Below are 27,123 nucleotides of genomic sequence, written 5' to 3'. Positions count from 1 at the left end.
TAAACATCGCCACCTACTGAACATAAGCGATTACAACACTTCAGTTGCTTGCTAGACTAATACGTGAAAATTATGAGGTAAGGACATAAATTCCTAACTATTCTTTGTTTTCACACTCACATTTTATAACTTTCTTTTAATTCTTGAATTTCTTGTATGCTTTTACCAAATTAGAATTGGATTGTTGCCACTTACAGAGACCTTGTATTTACACAAACTAGTGTTTGTAAAACTGATTTTCATAATCCAGAATATGCACCAAGTCCTTTAGAAGCAGAATTTTATCACACTAATAACTTTTTTCATGATGCTGTTGGGTTTTTTCCATTTTCATCTTTAGAGAATGAAATTATACAATAAAATTGTTTTATTGAATTAAACAAGAAAATAAAAGGACTTTATGTGTACTAAAACTCAGTATGAAAGAAAATGCCTGCAGTTTCATCTCCTGATTTCTAAAGAAATCACAACTTGAAAAATTAATTAGGTGCATTGGTAATAACCAGTCTTCACCATGATGGAAATTTTAATTTTCTATCTTTTATATACCTTAGTCACATTGACGTTTCAGAAGACCAAGTTTTATTTTTTTTCATCTGAAGGTTTGCTTATTATATAATGTTTTATAAAAAATTGAACTAATGTATTACATGATATAATGTAAAGCAATTGGCCAGTACAGATATGAACATTAATTTTCCTTTTCTTAGTTAAAGAACTATGTATTTGGGTCACATTTATCTTAAAATCAGTCTCAATTGTTCCATGTATGTATTCTCTTTCCCATTTCTCTATTTTTTGTATTTATTAAAAGGTATTTCTTGAGTGCTACTTCTATGTCTGACTTTATAATAGGTGTTCATCTTGCAGATGCACCTAATTACTCCTAAAGAGTCTAAATTCACATTTTTGAAAAAAGAATGTGGTAAAAATTTAGGATAAAATGTGTGGAGTTGGTGCTACACACTTACTTTTCTCACATACTTTATTTTCATATTCTAGTAATTCATAAGAAAAAATTGAGAATTTCTGAAAGATTTTAATGGCTTCATGTAGTTAGATATCATTGGTCAGACAATTGGTGAATTTGAGGTTTTAATACAGAGAAGCAACAACAACAAGTTTTAAACAAACTTGGTGGAATAAAATTCACCCTCAGATTATATCAGTGGAATCAAATATTTTTTTGTTAAAATAAGTGACACACTTAGCAGGGATGTTGGATCAGCATCACTTGAGGTTCAGAAAGTATACATCTACCACTTCCCCTCTCTTAAAAAATATTTTAGGGGCCGGGGATTTAGCTCAGTGGTTCCTCCTCCTCCCACCTCACAAGTTCAAGGTCCTGAGTTCGATCCCCGGTACCAAAAAATTTAACAGATTTTGGGTGATTGAGGGAAATAATAATTTTGACAGGTCATCAAAGAAAAGCTCCTGAGATCTTTTTGAATTGAATGATGAAATGAGGTCAACGATCGTCAAGTGTTTGGATTCAAAACAGGTTGAAGGAATTTAACCAAAAGATTCTGTTTAAAGAATCAACTGGTGACAGAAGACCTTTATAACCTGCTGCCTGTATTTACAGGAAATATGAAGCAGGAAGACATAGCATACATATTCTCTTACCAGATCATCCTTCAAAAATCTATTGGGAATTTAGGAAACTGGACCAAATCTAGTAAAAAAGAAAAATGAAATTTAATACAGTATCATTATGTGTAATTTGAATGAAAACATTTTGCTCCTCTGCAACACCTGGATTAGGGAGGATAAGGCGTGTGCTACCGCACCAGCCTGAGTGCTAGTTTATAGGTGAGTCAGAGTGCTGTCATGGATTTAGTCTGGAGGGCCAGATGTACAATAAAAAGGGAAATACAGTTTTAGATTCTGATATATTTTATAAAGAAATAGAGTGATATAATGATTATATTGAGGGGATGGGAAAAGTAAGATCATTAGATACTAATTAGGGAAAAAGATATTTGTGCTAAAACATGAATGATCTGAACAAGTCAGTCATGCAGATGTGGAGAGATGCTCTCTAGCTAGGCCCAGGGAATAGCTTGACATCTGAGATAGGCATCAGCTTGGGGTGTTTAAGGAACTTAAGGGGATTATGAATGGAGCCTAGTAAATGAGAGAGAGAGAGAGAGAGAGAGAGAGAAGTAGCTAGGGACCAGATCCTTTATTGCCTTGAAGGTTGTGTTATGGAATTTAGATTTTTTTTCCCAATTAAATGAGAAGTGCACTACAGGATTATAATCATAGCAGTAACATCTGATGTATGTTTCTAAAATATCAGTCTGAATATTATGGAAAATTATAAGGAGGAAATAATGGAAGTAGGAGACTGTTCTGAATAAGTATTCCCATAGTTTAGGCAAGAGATGACAGTGTCTTAAGCCAGTGGAAATGAAGAGAATTGAATGGATTTGTATTTTAGAGGAAGAGCTGGCAGGATTGTAGAAAATATTGGAGATTGGAAAATTGATGTCATTGAATTTGGTAGAAATTAGTTCAGTCGGTAAGGGTCAGTTCAGTTGAATAAAAGTAATAGAGTCAAGAGAGGGAGAGAGGAATGAGAAAAACAGGTGCTTAACGTCCAGGTTATAGATTTATTTTACTTGTTGGAGGAAAAGGTAAAGGTAATTTTGGAGTGTATGGCTGAAGTGTTGCTGGTGTAACAGTTAGCCTTCAGAAAATACATCACTAAAGAAAAGTAATCAAAGAATTTACTCTTCAAGTTGATTATTCAGTGATTCAACATGATGGCATTGAAGTCAGTAAGGGAGATTATAGAAATGAGGTAAGGAGAAAGGCAGTGAACCAGGGCCTAGAGCAAATGGTGAATGAAGCAGAGACAAGACAGTGAGGCGGGCTGGTAGTGATGGTGTGAACAGACATGAGCCTCAGCAGTGAGGCTTGTGAGGATGGTGATGACTTGAGGGCATTGGAAACAGTGATGAGGACAGTGCTGCTCATTGTCAGAATGGTGCATGAAGAAAAGACTGCTCCTGTTTGAGGAGATGGCACAGAAGGCATAGAATGGTAAAAGGAGATAGAATGAGAGTTTGTAAGAGCCAAGAGGGACAGGAACTGATTAGATGAGGAAATGCACAGAGCAGTAAAGATCCGAGAGTCCAGGATATAAGGGATGACTGAAGGAATTTGCACCTCAAGAGGTAGTAGGTGAACAGAGATGACAAGAAGATGGAGTTGATCTTCAGGGTCTGTTAGAAGAAATTGGGCACTAGAATGTAAGCTCCATAAGGGGAGGGAATTAAAGTGGGCTCAGAATTATGTGAAGGTACCTGACACAGAAGTAGGAATCCAGGTAATTATCTTTTATTGTTGAATGTTGTTGATTTTTTTGTTGTTGTTGTTAATTATTGTTTGTTTTGTCTAGCTAGAGCTAGAGAGTGTGGCCACATGGCTGTTGTTCTCTAATGCTGGCAGGACATTCACTGGAGCCTATGATGCTGCCTTGGTCTCTCTGAGGACATCTCAATGTGAGGCATTCAGACAAATTCACTCACATTTTCAGATAGATGACAGATTGACTCAACACCACCAAATATATTGTTTATCCTGAGTCATATATAAATTTTTATAATACTATTTTAATACAAAAAAACAGGACATTTTTGCCCACAGGGCAAAGCTGTTTCTGACTAATAAGTCTCTGAAATCATTGCTAGAAATGATCAGAGAAGAAACTGATGATGCAGAGGGGCCAAGGTGAATTTAAGTGCCTCGCAGCTAAGGAAGAGTTGGGCCTTTATCAGGGTACTGTTGCAAATGGTTTTTAAGTTGCTATTATATGTTGAAATCTGCACATTATATTTTATACATATAATATATATTCATCTTTACCAGTTTTGTCTTTAGACTGCATAGAACTTTTTCTCTATAGAGATCAAGGAATAATCAAGATACTTCTAAGAGTTCATAAAATATTAAGACTGGACACTTAATAATGACAAACTACTTTAGGGAAAGACAACAGACAAAGAAAGGAAGTAAAACAGTGTCTTTAAGGGAAGAGAAAGTGGAGTATGTCAACCAAGAGAAAAGTCTTCCCCACCTTATAGCAGTCTTAATTCAGTCTGCTATATCAAAAGTTATCCAAAAAAGTTACCAAAGCGAGTGGCTTAAATATCACACATTTATTTTTCATGGTTTTGGAGGCTAAGAAGTCTAAGGTCAAGGCTCTAGTAAATTCAGTGTCTTGTTGGATCTACTTACTGGTTCACAAAATGCTGTCTTCCTGTGTCCTTACATGGCAAAAGAAGCAGTTCTCTGAGGTGTCCTTTATGAGTCCTAATCTGGTCTGGGGAATTAGGTGGTGGAGCACGTATGTAGTATGCTCAAGGTCTTAGATTCAATCCCCAGTACTAAAAAAAACCCCAAATAACAACATCAACAAAAAGCACTAATTCCATTCCCATTCGTGAGGACTCTGACCTGATGACCTAGTCACCCACTTCCTAATATCATCACATGGGGCTTCAGGATTTCAACACATGAACCTCAGGGTGGGAAACAAGTTTAGTATATAGCAGCAAATAGTTCCAGTTCCTTCAGCAATATCCCTTTTTGCTTTCCTACCTTTTCCTTGGTTCAGTAAGTGTGAAACTCCTAGAAAAGTAATTCTTTGGACGGGGGATGTAGTTCAGTGGTAGAGTGCTTACCTACCATGCATGGGGCTGGGCTCCATCCTCAGCACAGGGAGAGAGGGAGAGAATTCTTTGGGTCTTTTTTTGCTCTTAAAAAGTATGTGGTTTTGGATGGTATTTTATATTTGCTAATTTACTTCATAACCTTTGTTTAGTCTCTAACACATAATCCTCCCCCTGCCACATGTAGAGCACAAAGATGACTGAAATCAGTTAATAAATTTAGCTGTGATTCAGAGTACCAGAACTTTACACCTGAGTTTTAGTTGATTTAATTTTCCAGAAGGGAGATCACAATTATAAGTGACCACACCATATTTATTGTGAGGAAGCCAGGAAAAGATACTCATTTTTCCAGATGACTAGCAGTTTCCTTGGCTAAAATAAATAGCTTTGCTATGTCATTGGACCCCTAAAAGGCAGAATCCAGCTATAACCCTGATACATTTCCAGTTTCTGCTTTAGCAATTTTATTGCATGAAAGTTTGCTTTATGAAAGAGTGAAAATACCAAGGACAATTTATTTTCTACCTTTATATGCTATAAAATATGTATTTTAACATCTGTGAGCTTTTTCTTGTATTGAAAATTTCTCAAGTAGAGATATGTCATTCTAATATTTTTATCATATTTATATGGAAAATAGTGGCTTTTAATTGGAGACTACAAGGTTTGTTTTGTTTCATTTTTTCATACTGGGGATTAAACTCAGGGCCTTTCCACTAAGCTACATTCCTACCCTTTATTAACTTTTTAGTTTTGAGACAGGATCTCTCTAAGTTGCTCAGGCTGTGCTCAAACTTATGATCCTCCTATTTCAGCCTCCCAGAATGCTGGGATTATAGATGTGTGTTACCATGGTGGGCTTGAAAGTTTTTTTGCTGCTGAAGGAAGTTTCTGCATTCTTTCTCAGATGTTTTTTGTTTTGTTTTGTTTTTTAAGACAGGGTCTCACTTTATAGTTCAGGCTAGCCTTGAACTCACTATGTAACAACCCAGGCTGGCCTCAAACTTGGAGCAATCCTCCTGCCTCAGCCTTCCGAGTGCTGGAATTACAGGCGTGTGCCACCATGCCCAGATTTCTCAGATGTTTAAAACTTTACATTTGTTGAGAGTTCAATCCTTCTTAATTTGCATTAAATTCCATCAGAATCTGAATGAGGCAAATTAACATATAGAAATATTATTACTGATAAGAGAACTTTAACACCCTGCAGCCCCGTGTTTGTTCTCTCCATTCAACTAGTTGGTAGTATAGTGGCTCTACCATATAGTAAGTTAGTCACGTTAGCAGATTGCTGAGGATAATTTTAATACATTGTAAATTTATTAGAAAGATTTTAGATGCTTTCTTAATGAGAAAACACTTTAATTATCAAAATATAACATGTAAGTTAAATATTAAACTAAAATCAGTATTACATTATAATTAATAATGGCCTGAATTATGGAAGGATTTTGTTCAAGCTATTGGAAAAATAATCTGTTGTGAATGGAGGTACATGAATAAAGGGAAAATTGGTGTGGGAAGATACTTGAGAGGTACATCATGCCAGGCCAATGACAGGCCATTCAGGAATGTGTAGAACATGTTGAGGATTTTGGATATTACACTAACTGCTGTGGGAATCCATTGTAAGGTTAAATGATTACGGTGAAATGTTTTGTTCCATTTTGTTTTTCTTAAGGCACTTTGGACTACACTAGGTCATGGCAGACAATGCAGGGGCTTATATGTGGCAGGATTGAGGGGACGAGAGAACAGTTAGATAATTCCTAAACCACTGGTATAAGGTAGTGTTTATAACAGTCTGGATGAGAAAGGGAGGTGGCCATAGAGAATAGCAGGGTAGATTCAAGATTGGATTTCAGGTAGGTTAATTGGGGTATGGTGATGGATGACTGGAGGTGGTGAGGGAGAAATAAAAGGTTTTTTTGTTTTGTTTTTGTTTTCTTGGTGCTGGGGATCAAACTCGGGTCCTTGGCTTGCGAGGCAGGAGGCAGAACCACTGAGCTAAACCTCTGGCCCCTGTTTTTTGTTTTTTAAACAGGTAAGAGGAAGTGCGTCAATTAGAAGAACATATTTTGGGAAAGGTCTTAAGAGTTCATTTGAGAAAAGTTAATTCACTTATGCTGTGATACAGCTATTAAAATATTCAAAGATCATTCAGAATACTGGCTGCTGCTCATAGGAGAGAGCTGAGTGCAAATTATAAATCTGGGACACTTAATATGCAGAAGATATTTAAAGCTATGAAGGAGCAGTATGTCGCTCTACTAATGATAGTAGAATACTAACAAATAGGGTCCAGGGCAGAAAGACAAGTGTATGGGGTCATGGTGCAGAAGACAAGAGGAAGAGTGGTCATTTGGTTCCGATGAGACTCAGGGAAATGAGGAATGTTCACAGAAAGACAAATGCTGGATGATTACAGTATATGAGATATCTAAATTAGCCGAGTTTATATGAACAGAAAATAGACAGGTGGTTACCAGAGGCTGAGGGAAGGGGAAAAGGGAGTTATTTAATGAGAAGAGTGCAAGATGAAATGGTTTTGGAGTTCTAGTTCACAATAACATGAATATGTAGGTACACTTAACTGGACAGTACACTTAAAATGATTAAGATAGTAAATTCTTTGATATGTGGGGGTTTTTTACCACAATAAAAATGATGAATACCCATTTTCAGTCAGATTTATCGACAAAGAGGTCATTAGTGACCTTGAATATGACTTTATGGAGTGTTGGAGTGTGGAGCACAGTTGGGATGATTGAAGTATGACAGGTTGGTGATACACTGTTAGTTCAGAGTTTGGCTCTTAAGGGGAACAGGAAAATAACAGGTAAATATAGTTTTTTTATAAGAGAATCTATAGCATTTTCAAATGAGGATACAGACTATCCAGTGTAAGAAAGAGGGATAAGTCAATTGACACCCTTCAAGAAAAGGGAGGAGATAGAGTACATAGCATAAGAATATTATTTGCAATGGTCAGGATTAGGGGATGGAAAAAAATTCCTCTCACATGGTCCCAGAGGATGGTGGAAATGGTAAGTTATTAAGACAACATCATGCCTGATTTGCCTGGACAGATTGTTAACGTGGATCCATCTTGAAAGTGTAGACACGGTGCAGAGAAAGACACAATAGCTCTTTGTTCATTTTTAGGAAACATGGGTTAACATGCTGCAGGCCCAATTCTGCAAACATGTCTGGGAAGGAGAAAGTCTTTATATCTCTCTCTGGTGAGAAACAAAAACTCATTTAAGCAACAAAGAACCAGTTTAGGCTGCTGTTGACATATTATTAATCAGAGCTGCTTCTAACCAAAAAAGATGAAGTATGTGAAAGTGTGTAATAACCCCGGTGCCCTGGGGAACTGAAAGCCTCAGGAGGAGGTGACATTTAAACTGAGCTCAGAGGGCTGCTGAGGAGTCAGCCCAGTGGAGGTGTGGAAGGACAGGAGTTTAGAAAACTAGAGGTAGGAGGCTTTCTGGAGTCTTGTGGTGGGAAGCAGCAGAATCTGTTCCAAGAAGAGGTGGAAGGCCGGGTGCACTGGAGCGAGTATGATAGAGAGAAAAGCTTTGGGAGACAACTGAAGGACAGATAGCCTGAGACCACAGCTGCCTCAGAGCAGTGTGAGCAGTTCTAACAACAGTCAGAAGACCTGGACATTTGACAGTTTACTCTGAGCTGTTTGGGGAGGTTTTTCTAAAGGACAAGGTTCAGCAGCTTTTTTTCTCCAAAGGTCCAGGTATTAAAATACCTCAAATTTTGTGGGCTGTATATTGTGTCATAATTACTCACCTCTCTGTAGATTGTGAAAGTAGTCATAGATATGTAAGTGAATGACTTTAGAGCTGTTCAGATGTAACTTCAGTTATGAATGCTGAAATTAGAATTTCCTGTGTTTTTTTACATGTGAAGTTACATGAAATAATTCTTTTAATTAAAAAAATTTAAAATATGAAAACCATTCTTAGCTCTTAGGATGTACAAAGACAGATAGCAGGTCATATTCGGTCTTTGGTCCATGATTTGCTGACTCATGTTGCAGAATATTTCTTATTTTAACTCTTTTTCTCTACTTCTTAAGTGATAGTATAGTTCTACCATGATACTTCTCTTAAACTCTGTACATTTAAAGTGATAATTTCTAAATGAAAAATGGGAATATAGTAGGCTCTCCTTTTCTGTTTCTTCATCATAGTATGATATTTTCCGTTTAAAAATCAATGTAACATGAATTGTCCTTCTATTTTTTTTTGTTTGTTTGTTTTGGTACTGGCAATCGAACTTGGGACCTTGCGCTTGCAAGCCAAACAACAGACCACTGAGCCAAATCCCCGGCTTCCCTTCTTTTTTTTTTTTTTTTTTTTAATCCAGAGGCTTTTAAAGAAAATAATAGGTAAATTTATATTTTTCCTGTTTAATTTCTCCCCAAGTGTTGTATTTGTTGCTTTCTTCTTTGAAACCAACATTTTTCCTTTTTTCTTTACTTGATAATAGTTCTAAAATTAATTGTTATTCTGAAGAGGGGGGAAAAAGGGTATAGTTATCAGAAAAGCCAAGTGAAATACACTCAGCACCACAGTTGCATGTAACTGCATACCATGTAACTTGATACAGTACTTGGTTTACATAAAGTTAAGCAACATCCACACAATTTCATATCCACAGATGCAGCATTCTGACTTGAAAGGGAATTTCTGGTTGCTTTCTTGTCATTTATTATTTGAGCAACTGCACCAAGAAGTGCTGGAGAGCATTATGTAATGGGAATAGTACAGGTAGACCTGGCCCAAATTCCATCTGACCTTTATACCTTTACATCTATGGTATTGAACACCTTATTTCTCAGAGTCAAAATTTTCTTAGCGCATTCACAGTACATGTTCAGTGACTGAGAATTCCTATCCATCTTTCCCCCTGTATGCATAACCCTTTGTCACATGGAAGTAGCCATGTTAAAGGATGTGGGGGAAGAACAGCTTATATTTTGTGGTGTTTAAGGGTGTTGGTTCTGGTTTTAACCTCTTGTTTTAAACAACCACCTGGCAATATTCCCAGAATTGAATTAATGTGCATTTTAAAAGGTGGTATGAATGATTAAATGCCTTTTGTACTTTTAATTATTATCTCCTCTGTCTTGTTTATTTTACTTCTGAAAACTTAGGTTTGACAGTTCTCTGGAAGACCTACTTAAGAGTGGACCTCACCTCCCTGCAGTTCCTTAAGTGTTAAATATTGGTAGCCAAGTAGCCACACTTTCTAAAGTAGCAACTACTTATTCTAGGTGGAGTTTTTCCTTATCCATGTGTCTCAATTTCAATGCTGGTAGTGAACCTAAATACTAAAACTGTTTGATTAAAAAAGAAAAAGTGACCATCAGTTACAGAACTGACATACTAACATGTAGGCAGAAGTGCTTGGCACTGGCTGGCGGCAGAGCACCGCTTCACACTGCTTTTGTATTCTGTGTATGCTGGGGTTGGGTTTTTAACCCTAATATAGAATTAGGAAATCCATGTCTTATTTTCACTCTGTGATTTGCAAAGTCACCTTTCTGAGTTTCTCATAAGTCTGGTCTTCTGAATTAAGAGCTTTTAACTCTTAAAAGAGAGAAAAGGTTGTAATATGCTCCCCAGTGCCTATACATATTCTAAGTGCATTCAGATAAATAAGGCCACTTATATAAAATTGCAACTCTGCTGATGTAAGTCCTCTTATATTATTATTTGTGATATAATATGATAGGAGAAAATCATTAGTTTCCTTTTCTTACTGGGAAAGATAATTTAGCTGATTTTTTAACTGATGTTTTTATAACTTAAATTTCTAGTTCTTATTATTTGTCATTATTTCCTCCTAAATAGTAACTGTTTCCTCAGAGATGCAATTTTTAAGAAACTCAAAAGTCAATTACTTGGTAATGTCATTCTTTACCTTAACACTTAGCACCTTGCTCTGCCATCGGTAACATCTTTCTTTTCTCTCTCCAGCTCCCTTTCTTTTTTCCTTTAGTAATCATTCACAACTGTTGTTAAAACATAACAGTACAGTTCAATTTACTGGATAGATGTGCACAAAATTATACAGCGTTAACAATGCTTTATAGTTTTTTGAAATTGACTACTGTTTCTTTAATTCCTTCCAGTGGTTTGTATAGCTATATAATATAAAACTGGGTTTAATAACATATCAGATTCTTTTGACAGAGAGAGAGGATTTATGCTCACTCTCAACAGTTTTAGACATCTGAGCTCTCACCATTGTTAAGTTTGGCAAATAATTACTTTGTGTAGAAGGTAGTCATTGCTACAAACTTCTGAAAACAGTGGTTAGACCATAGTGATGGGCTTGATCAATAACTTACACCTATAAATAAAGAAGAGAGACAAATTTCACACAATGTATTTGAGACTGTTTTACTTAATAAAGATTAATTTTCTTTTTTCAGTACTGGGTACTGAACTCAGGACCTTGCACTTGGAAGGCAGACGCTGGTGCCACTGAGCTAAATCCCCAGCTAAAGATTAATTCTTAATTGCAGTTTGATAACCAATTTTAATACTATTGCAGTCCTAATACTAGGTATTTAACCTTTTCTAAAAGACCAAGGGAAAATAATTATTATTAAGTAATAAGAGTTCTGAAGATGAAATTTAATCTCAGCATTTCAGAATCCTTGCAGAGCTAAGTTAAAATAGAAATACGGAACTCTGCAAAGAAGGCAATGTTTTGGTCGCATGCACTATAAAATACTGTTTATTTTTTGCAAAAGTGCCTGCTCTTTCCAAAGAGCTCTGCTCTCAACATTTTAAACAGTTATTTCTTGTTCATATTAATACATACTGCTGCTTCTGAACAAGCAGGCAGTTGTACGTCTTTCTCCTGGAAATATAGGTCTCATTAAAATGTCACATTATTGGTATATATCATCTCTGTGGTAACATTGATGTAGGGATCTTTTGGAAAAATCCACTTAACCTTTCTTTCTGTGGTTGTAGAAATTCAGCTTTATATGTAGATTTATTTCTTACTTAATTGTTGGCAAATCAGTCTTCAAATGCATGTTATATGATTTTTCACTTAATTTTAAATAGAACTAGAGAACTTGAACATTTAAGAATGTTTATATGTAAAAATTAGTTTTATATAGAATTGTACATCGAATTTTAATTTCTTACAAAAATCACACCAGCATTAAATAATTGAACTCCTATTACATCTCAGATATTGTACACCTTTATAATATCTAAATATTAGTATAGAAAGATTGCTATCTTGTATTTATTATGCTACTTTTTCTTACTTTTATATTCCTTTCCTTTCTTTTCCTACTTATCAGTTTAAGCAGCTCCACGAGAAATGTAGAAGGTTCTTTGGATGGTTTTCGAAACTTTTCTACCTTCTCTCCTCCTGCTAGATACAGTGCTGCAGTTCTGAGCAGTGCAGCTGCTACAGTGTCTGCTGTCATTGCTGCAAGAACCAGGTGAACTGAGTACATGTGCAGTGTCTGTCTGATGTGTCCCCAGAATTCTCAACGTCTGACAGTCACTTCAAATAAAATGTTTGAAAGACTCAATGCTCCACCGTGACCTCTTCAGTGTGTAGTAGCTCCATTCTATAAACCATGGGTAGACCCCACAGTATTTGTTGCTATTGTTTTAAAAAATCATCCTTTGACCTCTTCCCATTGATATCATTTATGTGCATTTCTTACTTGTGTGGATTATTACATGTCATACAGTTACTGACTTTTTAGGAGTGTTATAATTTTCAGTTTTTATATTTGAAACAGAATCAAGTAGAAATTAAGTTTCCGTTGATATCTTCTCCTACAGCCTAAGTACTGAAACACCCCTTTCTCCCACTAAAAAAAGAGAAATTGTTTGGTAGGGGTTTGTTTTGTATTTATATAATTTCTGTTTAAATGCTTTCTAAAAGATTACCTTGCCCACTTTTGGTGAAAATCTAGTCCATTTTGTATATGAGTAGAATAATAAACTCACAGTCCTTCTTTTCTCATGCCCTCACTGCCTCGCACTTCCCTCCCTCTCACTCTCAAAGGAAGTGTTTCAAATCATAGACTTCAGACTACTTTCTACTACTGGTAGTATGTGTTTTTTTCTTTTTAATTTAAAACTCCTTCTAAATGCTCACCAGGCTCTCCAGTCCTGAACCGTATTGCTTCCTCCTGGGTGCTCTGTGCATCCGCCCTATGTCCAAGCTTGTAGCTTTCCTTTATTTCCAGTCCCCCCTGAAATCAACTGGCTCTGTGCCTATTAAGAAAGCAAGGTACTGAGGGAAGTGGACATGGTAGGTGGTGGCCTGCTGTAAGGATGCTGCCTACTCTTAACACTCATCGCCATAGTAACAGGCCAATGAGCAATCCTAGAGCTGATTGTTACCTGGTTTCTAGTTAACTATAATTTCAATGCAGTCTTCATCCACAGGCCCATTATTTTGTGAGTTTTAAAAACTATTAGCTCACCTTTTAATTCTTTGTGATTTTTTTCATTAACACACTTGATGCTTGTTATGAGTAGCTGTGCCAGTATTTAAATTGTAGTAGCATTCTGCCTTATATTGCATGGACGTATCTTAGTAAGACATATCTTTTTAAAAAATGAAAAATACTAATAATTGATTTTCTTTGGCTACTATCATAACAGTTCTTAAACATGAGGGTTTTGCTTGAAAAATCAACTTGCTTTTTACCATTTCTAGGAAATATTTGTGTTGGTAAGATTTCCATCGTTGTGACAGAACACCTGAAGTAAGCAATGTATAAGAAGGAAAAGTTTGTTTTGTCTCAGGGGTTTCAGTCTGTAGTCAGATGTCTGTGCTGCTTTTGGACTTATGGCAAGACAGACCATCATCGTGGTGAGTGTGTGGTGAGTTACAAGGGACAAGGAGCACCAAGGGAGAGGGGGGTGGGGCCCAGTACCCCTCCAAGGGTGCGCCCACCCCATGACCTAACTTTCTGCAGTGCACCTCTCCTTGTGCTAGTCCCACTGCTTCCCAGTCATGCCCCGGGTTGGGCATCAAGCCTACCACAGGATCCTTAGGGGATACTCCAGAGCCAAATCACAGCCGTGTAAAACACGACAGTTAGTGTTTCTCTTGACCTAGTGATTAGGCCAGAATTATTACTCATAATGTAAAAAATAGAAACACCCCAAGTATTCTCTAAGTGTGTCACCTCGACTGTATAAAATTATTTATTTTTCAAAAATTTATATAAAATCATTTTTGACAACAGAAAATCAGTGGCAGAGTGTATAACTATGACTGTCAACAGTAATAACTTGATGTAACTAGGCTGTCTTGTTACATGCTTGTGTTCTTCCCAGTGTTATAGAGGTTTTAAAGGTGTTTGATTTTAACTTTAGGATTACTTTTAAAGGTGTTTAAACAGGAAGAGAAATAATCATCCTTTAAGAAAAAAATACCCATAATTATTTTATGTTGCAGAATTGTGAGAGTTAAATGACTAGCAGTCTTCCCTTGTCAGGGCTAAGGTTGTAGAGAGCTAGGTTACTGACCACATTTCCACACTTTGAGAACCTGATGGAATGTGATGGCAAACCTTTTAGAACTTTCAGTGATACAGACAGCCTGTTGTCTCATGTGAGCCGTTGGTTTGCCACCACTGCTATAGATCTTCTCTCCAGAAAAGTGCCTATGCTCATACATAGATCTTCTCTCCAGAAGGGTGCCAGTACATAGAGCTAGAGCTATGTATGCGGTTAAGGACTGGTGACCTATTTCTAAAGCAAGGGTTAGTAGCCATTGTCTTTGCTTTTTATTAATAGCAATAGAGTACAGAAAAAATATATTTGATGTTGAGAAAGGAAATGGTTCTTGACAAGGTAAGCTAGTTGGCATTCTGGGAAGCAAGAATGTGGGTTCCTAAAAAACCCTTATTAACCTAAAGGGTTTCCCAAAAGGGGAGATTACATAGTGTCAGAGATGTTTTATCTCTTGAGTTTTGCTTTTTTTTTGACAACCACCTTTAAAATTGTAATTACAGTATAACACCAAACCTGTTTCTTTGCATTACAGTATATTTAGTATTGTGAGCCTTGGTGTAAAAACTGTCAGGAATTATGCTTAGTAAAATATAAAAATTTTCTTATAAACACAGATTCCTGGAAAGGAAGGACACTCATGAACCCCTATACATCCAGGTCCTTTTGTAGAGTTCTCAGGGAAGAATTCTGTAAAATACAATGTTTCTTGTAGTTAGTGCCCTCCCAAAAATGTTACTTGCCTGCCATTTCAGCACCTGAATAGTAATATATTTTTGGTGAGACTTTAGCTAAAAACTATTTAGCTTAGGCATTGATAGTTAAACCTGTTGATATACTGATAGATTTTTTCTTATTTAAACATGTAATTGGAATAAAAGTTACTCTCAAGATTACTTTTTAAGCAGTTTTCCCTTTGATAATATGATTAAAATTCCCAGGTGTTCCCAATCTGTAGCTGAACTTTATTTGTTGTAATAGTTAAACAAATATGGGAAAAGAATGCCAACTCAAGATAACCAGGTTACTGACACTGAAAGTTAACTTTTGTTCCTTTTGTCTTTTTTCCATATTAGCTTAATTTTGAAAAGAACTCTGTACTCTTCTAGTATATTTTCTCCGTTTTCAGGTTTTGAAACATGAAACAAAAACTGTGATGTGTGTTTTAGTTCCAAGTAATATTAATTTATTATTTTATTTCAGTGTTTATTTGGCAGTCTTCTGAAAATGACCATATTTTATTTTCAGTATCTGTGGTATTAGCAGTAGGTCTTTGTAGATATATATTGATATCCTTATTAGAATCCTTTAGAAAGAACTTTAATTTTGTTTAGAAGTTTGGTATACGTTAAGCACATTTTGAAAAATATATTTGAATAATGAGTTCAGAAATAACATAGCAGTCTAAGAAGTAACCATGCTACTATACTAACAAATTAGTTGCTAATTTTAGAATATTTTGCTGCTAGTGATTACCGATAACATTGTATTTCCAAATGTAAAATACTGTGGCTAATGTCCTTAGTAATCCTTTTGCCTTTAGTACATTGTACCTAATATTTATATGTTTTCTTTAAATAGTAGTCAACAGTTAATAATTAGAAAAAAGACATGCTAAGATTTTTAGAAACCTGGATATCATATATTTAGATATGTTTATCTAGATTAATATTCACTCATTACTACATTAAATGTTTTAAATAAATGAGATTCTTATTTCCTCAGAGAAAATTGAACTGATGATCAATCCTGAATTTAAGCATAAAAATGGAACAATTTTCTTGCTTGTAACTTAGTTTTATAATATTTTATAATCTGCTTCAGGCATTTTATATCTAAAAAAGATTTAAGCATCTTGCTTTAGTGGAGAGAATGCGTACAAGCTAGTTGTTGTGGCTTAGATCTAAAACAGTGGTGATGAACCTATGACATGTGTGCTACAGTGGGCTGTTTGTATCACTGAAAGCTCTAAAATGTTCACCATCACTGGTCTATAGTGCCTCCCAAAAGGCTTGTGTGTTCAGAGGTAGGGCTTTTGGATCCTGGGGATATTGCACTCATCAGTTCAGAGCTGAAAGTGAGTCTAGGAGGTGGGGCCTAGTCTGGATAAGTGGGCCACTGGGGGCCTGGCCTAGAAGGGATTTCTCCCTTCCTGCTCTTCCCTTTACTCTGCTTTTAGGCTGCCCTGGGCTGAGCACCTCCTCCACAGTGCCCCTCTGCCATCCTGTTTTTGCCTAAGATTATCAACCACAGAATACTTCTGTGAGCCTAAGTTGTGGGTGCTGGGTATTTTATCTCAGTGATGGAAAAGTAACTAAGACACCTAAATTTTTTAAGCATGTATGATGCTCATTGCATGGGAATCTAAGAAAAATTATGTGATTTAAAATTGAGTTGAGAAGCAAGATTATATCTGGCATTAAGATCCTAGACTCAAGACCACTGCCCCACAGAACTACCCCCAGCACAGGGGAGGTGAACCTTCTGGGCTGCCTTACCACCACTCCCAGCGCACAGGAGGTGAACCTTCCAGGCTGCCATAACACCAACCCCATCGCTGAGGACCAGAACTGCCCCCAGCACAGAGGAGGTGAACTTTCTGGGATGTTGTAGCACCACCCCCAGGGCCAAGTAGGTGAGCCGCCCAGGCACCAGCAGCACAGATTCCCCCCTGCCCCCATTGAAATGAGAAGAAATGTAAACAAGTCTCAAAACCAGACTTTCAGATCACCTAAAGCAACCGCAAAGGGAAACAAGATGAAACAATCTCATACTCGACCACCTGGACTCCCTGAATTGGCAACAAAAGAGGATCTCGAAAAAATGAATTCAGAAATAATTTCCCAAATAACAGCAGAGATGGTGCCCATAGTGCAAGACATGATTAATAACTCTAGAGAGGACACAGATAAAAAAATAGAGGAGCTGAGTAACATGAAGGAATCCCAACATAGGAAACAAATGGAATCCATAAAACAGATGCAAACATTTCCAGTAGATTAAAAACTCCATTGAAAGTTTACACAGCAGAATGAGTGCATGTGAGGACAGAGTTTCAGATATAGAAGACAAGATTGCAACTAGTGGCCAGGAAAAGAAAAATTGCTTTAAAATTGTAAGGGACCATGAGAAATCAATCCGCAGCTGCTAGATGATGCAAAGAAGAATGACATAAGACTGATAAGAGTCAATGAGGAAAGAGGAGAGAGTGCAGATGACAAAAAAACTGTTCACAGAAGTGATGGCAGAAAACTTCCCAAGGAGGGGAAAAGAACTTGACATACAGATAAGTGAGGCATATAGGACTCCAACTAGCCTTGATCAAAAAAAATCTACACATAGGCATATAATAGTTAGGATTCTAGAAACCCAACAGAAGAACAAAATTCTACAAGGAGTGAGAGAAAAGAAACAAATCACATAGAAAGGAAAGCCCATCAGAATCACAGCAGACTTCTCAAGACAAACCATCAAGGCAAGAAGAGCTTGGATTGACGTATTTCAAACCCTAAAGGAAAACAGCCTCCAACCCAGATTGGTGTATCCTGCAAAACTATCTTTCAAAATTGATGGAGAAATCAGATACTTTCATGACAAAGATTATCTTAGCAACTTGATGAATACCAAGCCAGCACTCCAAAATGTTTTAGACAATATCCTAGGAAAAGACAACAATGACCACAACCCCAGCAAGCCCAGCAGAATGAATCCATTGGGCATGACAATAAGTTAAACGCGAAGGGGTAGAATCCAACAGAAAGAAAAAGTCATGACAATGGTAAGTCAATATGTATCAGTTATAACCATCAATGTTAATGGTTTCAATTCACTAATCAAAAGAAAGAGACTGGCAGAATGGGTCAAGAAGGAAGATCCAACAATATGCTGCATACAAGAAACACAATTTAGAAAGAAACTCATAGACTGAAAGTTAAAGGGTAGAAAACAATACTCCATGTGACAGGAACCTGAAAAAAAAGTAGGAGTAGGTATCTTCTTTGCAGATCAAATGGATTTCAAACCAACACTGAATAAGAGAGACAAACAAGGATACTACATCCTTATAAAGAGAACAATCCAAAGAGAAGAGATGATAATCATAAACATATATGCACCAAACACTGGTATGCCCAACTATATAAAATAAATACTAATGGACATGAAAAATCAGATAAGCACTAATACAGTAGTAGTGGGGGACCTCAATACCCCACTGTCACAAATACATAGATGAATTAGACAAAAAATAAGCAATGAAATACTAGAACTCAATCAAACTCTTGAACAAATGAACTCAATAGATGTTTACAGAGTGTTCCACCCCACAAATCAGAATATGCTTTCTTTTCAGCTGCACACGGTTCCTTCTCTAAAATAGACAACATACTTGTTCATAGAACATGTTTAAGTAAGAGCAAAGGAATTGAACCTATCCCCTGTATATTATCAGACCATAGTTCGATGAAATTGGAGATCAATAGCAAAAGAAACCTCAAGAATTTCAGAAACACATGTAAATTAAACAACACACACTCAGTGGTTTCACCACCTGCTGTGCAAGCGCAAGGACCCGAGTTCGATCCCTGGTACCAAAAAAAAAAAGAGTGAACAACACACTTCTTAATAACCAATGGGTCACAGAAGAAATTAAGAAATCAGACAGTTCCTACAATTAAATGACAATGACAATACAACATATCACAATCTATGGGACACAATGAAAGCAGTCTTACGAGGGAAATTCATAGAATGAATACTCATATTAGGAAAACAGAATGAGCCCAATTAAACAACCTGATGCTGAACCTCAAGCTTCTAGAAAAAGAAGAGCTGGACAAACCCAAAGCTCACACAAGGGAGGAAATTATAAAGATCAGAGCACAAATTAATGGAATGGAGACTAAGAACGATCCAAAAAGTCAAGGAAGTCAAGAGTTGGTTCTTCGAAAGAATAAATAAAATTGACAAACCCTTAGCCAACCTTATCAAAAAAAGGAAAGAAAAGCCCAAATCCATGCAATTAGGACTGAAAATGGCGAAATTACCATGGACCCAGCAGAAATCCAGATGATCATCAATACCTACTTTGAGAACCTATACACCAATAAGATGGAAAACACAGAAGAAATGGACAGATTCGTCAATACATACATATGAATTACCAAAGTTGAACAAAGAAGACCTGAAAATTCTAAACAATGCAATATCAATCAATAAAATTGAAAATGTAATAAAAAACTTACCAACTTAGAAAAGCCTGGGTCCTGATGGCTTCACTGCTGAATTCTACAAGACATTTAGAGAGGAACTACTGCCACTACTGTTTAAACTCTTCAGTGAAATTGAAAGGGAAATAATACTCCTGAATTCATGCCTGGAAGCAAGCATCACCTTGATCCCCAAAGCAGAGAAAGACCCAACCGAAAAAGAGAACTATACGCCAATCTCACTAATGAAAATAGATGCAAAAATCCTTAGTAGGATACTTGCAAATAGAATGCAGAAGATCATCAAGAAGATCATACACCCAGATCAAGTGGGATTCATCCCAGGGATGCAGGGATGGTTCAACATACACAAATCAGTAAATGTAATACACTATATCAATAGAGCCAAAAGGACAAAAACCATATGATCATCTCAATAGAGGTAGAAAAAGCATTTGACAAAATCCAACACGCATTCATGATAAAAACCCTACAAAAAATTGGAATAGACGGTCTTTTCTCTACTTTAATCTGACAAAAGCCATCTATGAAAAACCAACAGTCAATATCATACTAAATGGTCGAAAACTGAAATCCTTCACACTAAAATCAGGAACAAGATAAGGAAGGATGTCCACTATCACCACACCTGTTCAATATAGTTTTGGAAACGTTAGCCAGAAAAATTAGACAAGAGAAAGTTATAAAAGAAATAAATATAGGAAATGAAGAAGTCATTATCTGCAGATGACATGATACTCTTTATAGAAGACCCCTAAGAACTCCACCAGAAGTCTTCTAGCCTTAATAACCAAATTCAGTAAAGTAGCTGGATACAAGGTCAACACACAAAAATCAGTAGCTTTCCTGTACACAAACAACAGACTCACTGAGAGAGAAATGGGAAAAAAATGCCTGTCACAATAGCATCCATAAAAGGAAATACCTAGGAATCAACCTAACAAAAGAAATCAAAGTCCTCTTCTCTGAAAACTATAGCACTCTGAAAAGAGAGATTGAAGAGGATATCAGAAAATGGAAAGACATCCCTTGCTCCTGGATAGGAAGAATCAACATAGTGAAAACGGCCATACTTCCAAAACTGCTATATAAATTCAGTGCAATTCCAATTGAAATGTGAGGAGCATACCTCATGGACCTCAAGAAAACAATCCAAAAGTTCATTTGGAACATGAAGAGACCTAGAATAGCAAAAGCAATTCTAGGCAACAGAGACATGGCAGAGGGTGTCACAACCCCCAACTTGAAACTATACTACAAAGCTACTGTGGTAAAAACTGCATGATACTGGCAAAGAAACAGACCTGAGGGCCAGTGGAAAAGATTAGAAGATGCAGAAACAACTCCAGACACACTCAGCCACCTCATCTTCAACAAAGGAGCCATGCACCCTCACTGGAGGAAAGCTAGCCTCTAATAAATGGTGCTGGAAATACTGGGTTTTAACTTGCCAAAGATTAAAACTAGAGCTGTATCTCTCATCAAGTGCTAAACTAAAATCAAAATGGATTAAAGATCTAAATATTAAAACAGAAACACTGAACTGGCTGAAACAGAGGTTAGGTAGAATTCTTGAAGACATTGGTGTAGGAAAAGTATGAACAAAACCTCAGTTGCCCGTGAAGTAGCACAAGTAATCAACAGATGGGATCTCTTCCTATTAAAAAGCTTATGCCCAGCAAGAGAAACCACCAACAGTGTGAAGAAACAAACCACAATGTGGGAAAAAATTTTCAACCACTGTTCCTTAGACAAAGGTCTACTATCTAGAATCTATAAAGAACTTAAAAAAATCAGACCTCCCAAATTTAAAGACCCAATCCAAAAATGGACATCTGACATGAACAGACATTTCTGAGACAAAGAAGTAGAAATAGCAAATAAACATATGAAAAAATGTTCAACATCACTGGTCATTCAAGAGATGCAAATAAAAACAAAGCTGAGATTCCACCTCACCCCAGAAAGAATGGCTGCTATCATGAAATCAATGAATAAGAAATGCTGGTGTGGCTATGGGGAAAGAGGAACACTGCTCCCCTCCTGGTGGGAGTGTAGAGTGGTGTGACCACTGTGGAAATCGGTATGGAGATACATCGAACAACTAGGACTGGAAATCCCATTTGACCCAGCCATTCCCCTACTGAGTATCTTCCCCAAAGAATTAAAAGAATCATATCACAGTGATACATGTGCACCCATGTTCACAATAGCACAGTTTGTAATAGCTAAAACTTGGAACCAGCCCAATTGCCCATCAACTTCAGACTGGATAAAGAAATTGTGGTCTTTTTATAAAATAGAATATTACTCAACCATAAAAAATAAGAAATTAGAGACCTTTACAGCTAAATGGATGCACATTGAGGTGATACTCTTAAGTGAATAAATATGACACAAGTGTAAATACTGAATAGTTTCTCTAGTGTGAGAAACTGAAAGTGTAAATAAGCACTAAAAGGTATAATAGGATAATGTGAAATAGGAAATAAAGGGGCAAAGGGGAAGGGGAAGTGGGAGGGGTAGGGGAAAAGAAAGAAGGGAATGGAGTTAATATAAGAAAATGCAAAAATGGAAACAGTCTTTGTAAATAGGGAAGGATGGAGGGGTTGAAGGGAGGGTAGAGGAAGAGGGTTAAAATAAGAACCAAGAGAGATTATGTAAAGGTGCAAATTTCCAATGATCAATGTCATATTGTATACCTAAAATGTACCAGTAAAATTAATTTTTAGAAAAATCCTAGACTCAAAACTACCCACAAACTACATTTAGTAGCATAATTGTCGTGAGTGTTTATTGAGTAAAAGTACTTATCAACTGAGCTAGATATTGTGGGATTTAGAAACAAGAATACAGTCCTTCTCACTGCTTTCACCTCTACTGTGTGCTGGTCAGGCCAGGGTGCTAGGTACTCTATAGAGCTTAATTTCATTCTTAAAATAACCTTGGTATAAAGGCAACATTTTTACACCATTTTACAAATGAGGATACTTACCTGTTTTATGTTATATACCCAAAGTCACAGTAAAGTCCCCAACTTTAGGTAGTTTATAATGTATTAGAGGAAATGAGATACATAAGAAAGTTTCTGTTAATAATTTAAAGATGTATTTTACAAGTCAGTGTAAAAGTATATTTAATTCTATTAATAAGTACCATGAGTTAAAAGGAGTGTCTCTACGTCTCGAAACTTGAGTAGTTAAATGAAGTAATATTTGTTACTTGCTTAGCATGGAACACAGTGCGAGATGGATATTGTCATTTCTGTTAATTGTGAGTAGAATTTCGATAGTTGCAGAGAGAGGGAGGGGTATGTAGTGTGTAAAGCCTGAAAGACATGTAATTTTGAGGAATGGCCAGAATGGAGTTCCTGTGACATAGTGAGAGATGATATGGTCAGGCAGGTAGGTTGTACGTTTATCTTAGAAGGCTTTGAATGCCACGCTAGACTGTACCTTCTCCCTTCACCTCTTAATGGTTCCATCCATTCTGTAGCTTTTCCATCCTTTGTATAGAGTTAAGTACCTTCTGGTGCCAAAGCTTTCATGAAAAGCATTACAAGGAACCAAGTTTTTCCTTTGGACACGTTTTCCTGTTAGGAAGTGCCTCCTTTTCCTGCACCAGATCTGAAGATTTGTTTCACTGGCATTAGACCCAGAGTAGCCTCCTGGAGGGAATCCCTATGTCAGATGTGTGAGGGTTGATCTGTGCTTCCCTTGGGTGTTTTCATACCCTGGCCTGGCCTAATATTACCAGTTCCCACATCCAGACTTCATTGGGCTCCTATTGAATTACTCTCCTAAGTAAGTTTGTTTGGCAACTCCCCTGGAATTAAGTTTTAATTCCTTTAGATTACTAAACATTAAATGATGATAGGTTATTTGTTACTTCTAAATTATATTTTTGTTTCATTTATAACTTATAATATTGCTTGGTTATAGTGTTCTCCTTAGAAAAATGACTATGTAGATTATTGGTTATTTTTAACAAATTGTCATTAGGAATTTAATCTTAGAACAAAAATCACTTGTATATAAGTATTTCAGAATTATTTCTGATGAACAAAACTATTGGAAATAAGTTTTATTATTCAAATACATTAATTATCCTTTTCATATGTTAAGCTTATATTCTGTGCCTTAGAGTAGGCTAAGTACTTTATACATAATCATCCTATTTAATCATGGAAATCTTACCAGTGAACTATTATCTTCATCTAAAATTTAGGTGGCTGAGACTTGGAGAAGGAAAATAATTTTCATACAGAGATATTAAAGTGCTCATCTAGCCACTATCTAATAGTGTTTGAACTCTTTTTCTATTAATGCTTTTTTTTGTGTTGCTTTTAGTGACAGTTGTTTTCAGTATTCCCATTAAGTAAGCAATTATGTTTGTGATAAACGTTTTTGAAGTGTTACACATTTCATTGTATTTTTCAACATCAAGCAAGGTTTTGTTTCTCACAAAACTGATCAGAAATAATAAAAGATGGCTCTGTTTCACTTGAACTTGAAAGGACAAGAATAAGAAGCAGTATTTCATGAAAGTTAAAGCATTTATAGTTCATTTCTCAAAATTGTTCAGTGCCAAAGTGCCCCAGGTCTATCCTCAAGTTTTGTGTTTCACTAGACTAATCTATACGACTCAGCAAATAGTAATACTCGTGATTACAGTTTATTACAGCTAAGAATACAAAGTAGGATCAACAAAGTAAAAAGGTGCATAGGGCCAAGCCTAGAAAAAGTGACGCTCAAGTTTCTAAGAGTCCTCTCTCAGGAGTCACATGGGCATGCTCAATTCCTCCAGCAAGGAGTTGTGGTAAAGTATGCAAAGTGCTGTTTATGAGAGAAGTTCATTGGAGACCGAGGACCCAAGTTTTGGGGGGGACTTGTTACATGGACACCCTGTGCCCTGTTTGTACCCAAATTCCAGACTGTCAGAAGGAAAGTAGTATTCATTATAAACTATGCTGTCTATACAGTTTGGGCACCATGAGCAACTCTTAACACTCAGAGAAAGTTTTATGTCACTTCAGGGGACAGTTTATCAGTCAAATTCCTACATGCCATTCGAGGGTCAGCCTGCAAGCTGACCTTTGTTAAGGATAGACGATCACATACCTCCTGTGTTAGGTGTTACGTGAGATTCAAGAGGCACTTGGGAAATTATTACTATTCACTTTTGAAAAAATAACTTCCTTATTGTAGCTTTCCAAAGCGTGTATTATATCATATCATTTGAGCCACCTCAAATTGTTGCTTTCTGTTATCCCTATAATTGTAAATAACAAGTGACTTGGTAATATAGGCCATATGATTTTTAAACTAAACTGGTGCAGGTGAGGCCTCCCATTAAGCTGATAACTGGTTGAAAGAAGATCATGGTAGTCTAGTCTCTAGACATTCTTTTAAGCAGGGGACCTTGTCTCTTCTTTATCACCATGTGGCACAATATCTGGCCTCTAGTAGGTGTTTACATATTTACTGAGTTGAGTGTGCAAGTGAAAAAAATATATCTGATGGGGTGCCAGAGAAACTTAGTTTATAAAATGAAAAATGGCAAAAGAAGAAAGCATCAGTCCCATTTCAGAGATTTTCAGGGATTCACCAATAATTTATTGTTTTAATCCATTTGGCTCTTCTGAAGTATTAAGATAGGATGGGGAAAAGAAATTAGTTTATTGCTTAAAGGGATTGCTTATTTAAATTTTTCAGCAGCCCACTTTCTCATGGCACACCTTTTAAATAGAATTCCCAAGGTATAGAACAAGTGTTGCCTCTTTTCATTGCCTTTATTTTTTTTTCTATTTAAATTTTGTTTTCTTTATTTCCTTTACAGTAATATTCAGGAGGCTTCTCAACAGTTGGCTCCACCTGCAGCTCTAACTCGGAGCGGGCCTGAGAGCTCAGAGAGCGCAGGCCCCAGCAGACCAGGGGCAACCAGCCTCACGGCGGCTGCAGCATTCAAGCCCGTGAGCTCCACCAGCGCAATCAAGTCTCCAGGCTGGCAGCGGCCAGACCAAGCAGGTAGGGCAGAGAAGCCTCTTACTGATGCTTGTCTTCACTGGGCAGTTACAAAAATGTGTTATGGGGGCCGGGGATTTAGCTCAGTGGTTCTGCCACCTGCCTCGCAAGTGTAAGGACTGAGTTCGATCCCCAGTACCAAAAAAAAAAAAAAAGTGTTATGGAATATATGGTAGAATTCTCTAGTGAAACCCATTCTCAACCATTGAAGATTTAGAAAAAACTATAACTATAGCCATTTTGCTGTTTGAAGTCATAAACATTCTCATGTTTGATGCAATTGTCACTTGCTATTTATAATTATAGAGTTGGCCACAAGAACCATGTTTTGAATTGTAAATTTGGAGTCTTATTTCATAACAAACTATATATTTGGAAGATTATTCCTGGAAATAGAACATGTTGGTTTTTATAATATGTACAAAAACATCTATTGCCACCGAACAGTTGTTGAAAAATCTTTTGCTTCCTGTTCTCTGAAGAATTACAATGCAGAAGTAGTGTTAGAAAGATAATAGTATTAGAAAGAGAAAAAGAATACTTGAATGATAGGATGGAACAACTCTGCACAGTTAAATAAAGTCACTTAACCTCTTTGACCCTCAGTTTTCTGGTCCACAAAATAGAATTTAAACTCATTTTCAGTTTCTCCCAACATGAACAAAGTTTATAAGCATACAGAGTTCCTCTATTAAGGGGTGGGGTGGGGGTGGGGGTGAACTTAAATGATGCCAGGCCTGAGCTTACTTTGATGTTTTTTCATGCTTTGAATGCCATCTGGATGATTCTCATCCAGGTTCATTTTGCTGCCTAGCCGTCAATAATTTATAATCCTCTCTCTGCTGAGCTCCACATCCTCAAACCCATTGAACTATTTGCTGTCTCCTGGAGGCACCACAAATGCATTGTGTTTGAAAATATCATTTCCTACCTCTGGATGGCACACCCACTCAGCTGCTAAATGTTGGGGTCTAAATGTAGGCCCCATCTAGATGATGGGGTCTAAAGTTTACATTCTAGCAATAACTAATAGCACATTCTCAAATTTCTTCTCTCCTCTGTCATCAGAGCCATTGCCTGAATTCAATCCCTCATGGTAGTATTATCTACACAGTTTATTTCATGGTGGCATGTTATATGTTGCTCATTTTACAAAGTAAAATAGTGGATATTTCAGTATCCAAGTTATCCCTTGGTATCCACAAAAGATTGCTGCCAGGACTCCCTAAAGATAGCAGAATCTACAAATCTCAAGTTCTTTATTTAAAAATATTTAGTATTTGTATATATCCTACACGCAGCCACCTATGTACTTTAAATCATCTCTAGATTATTTGTAATACCTGATACAGTGTAAATGATATGTAAATAGTCATTACACTGTATTGTTTAGGGAATATTGACAAGAATATATCAATACATGTTCACTACGGACACAGTTATTTTTTTCCCTGATATTTTCAATTTGCCGTTGGTTGCATCCCCCAATATGGAAACTGCAGATACAGAGGCCGGACTATTTGTGCTGTAGGAGAAAAAGTATAAGCTATTGCATATGATCTAGACTGTTTTAAAGGAAAGACTGTTTCATTACTTTTAAAAAGTTAAAATATTCAGACTAGTGTCATTGACCTCAGGAATGTCTAGACTATTGACT

The 27,123-nt window shown here is 36.6% G+C and overlaps 1 protein-coding gene across 13 annotated transcripts in view; it reads left to right on the top strand.

Annotated features, from left to right (window-relative positions):
* Pdlim5 (PDZ and LIM domain 5) overlaps positions 1-27,123 on the top strand; it is a 258,113-nt gene that overhangs the window by 173,229 nt on the left and 57,761 nt on the right. For 6 of the 13 annotated variants that reach the window (XM_087215824.1, XM_087215829.1, XM_087215828.1 and 3 more), the window contains 2 exons: positions 12,031-12,174; positions 25,282-25,469. In XM_087215824.1, the coding sequence (XP_087071950.1) occupies positions 12,031-12,174; positions 25,282-25,469 (332 nt within the window). The remainder of the gene's footprint in view (positions 1-12,030; positions 12,175-25,281; positions 25,470-27,123) is intronic. The other 7 variants (XM_004848090.3, XM_004848089.3, XM_004848088.3 and 4 more) reach the window with 2 other exon arrangements.

The sequence above is a fragment of the Heterocephalus glaber genome, unplaced genomic scaffold (genome assembly GCF_053883595.1).
Source record: "Heterocephalus glaber isolate CG9 unplaced genomic scaffold, H.glaber_assembly_v1.0 deba00001454, whole genome shotgun sequence".
Lineage (NCBI taxonomy): Eukaryota > Metazoa > Chordata > Mammalia > Rodentia > Bathyergidae > Heterocephalus > Heterocephalus glaber.
Note: the sequence above shows the minus strand (reverse complement) of the source record. Positions and strands in the feature narration are given on the sequence as shown.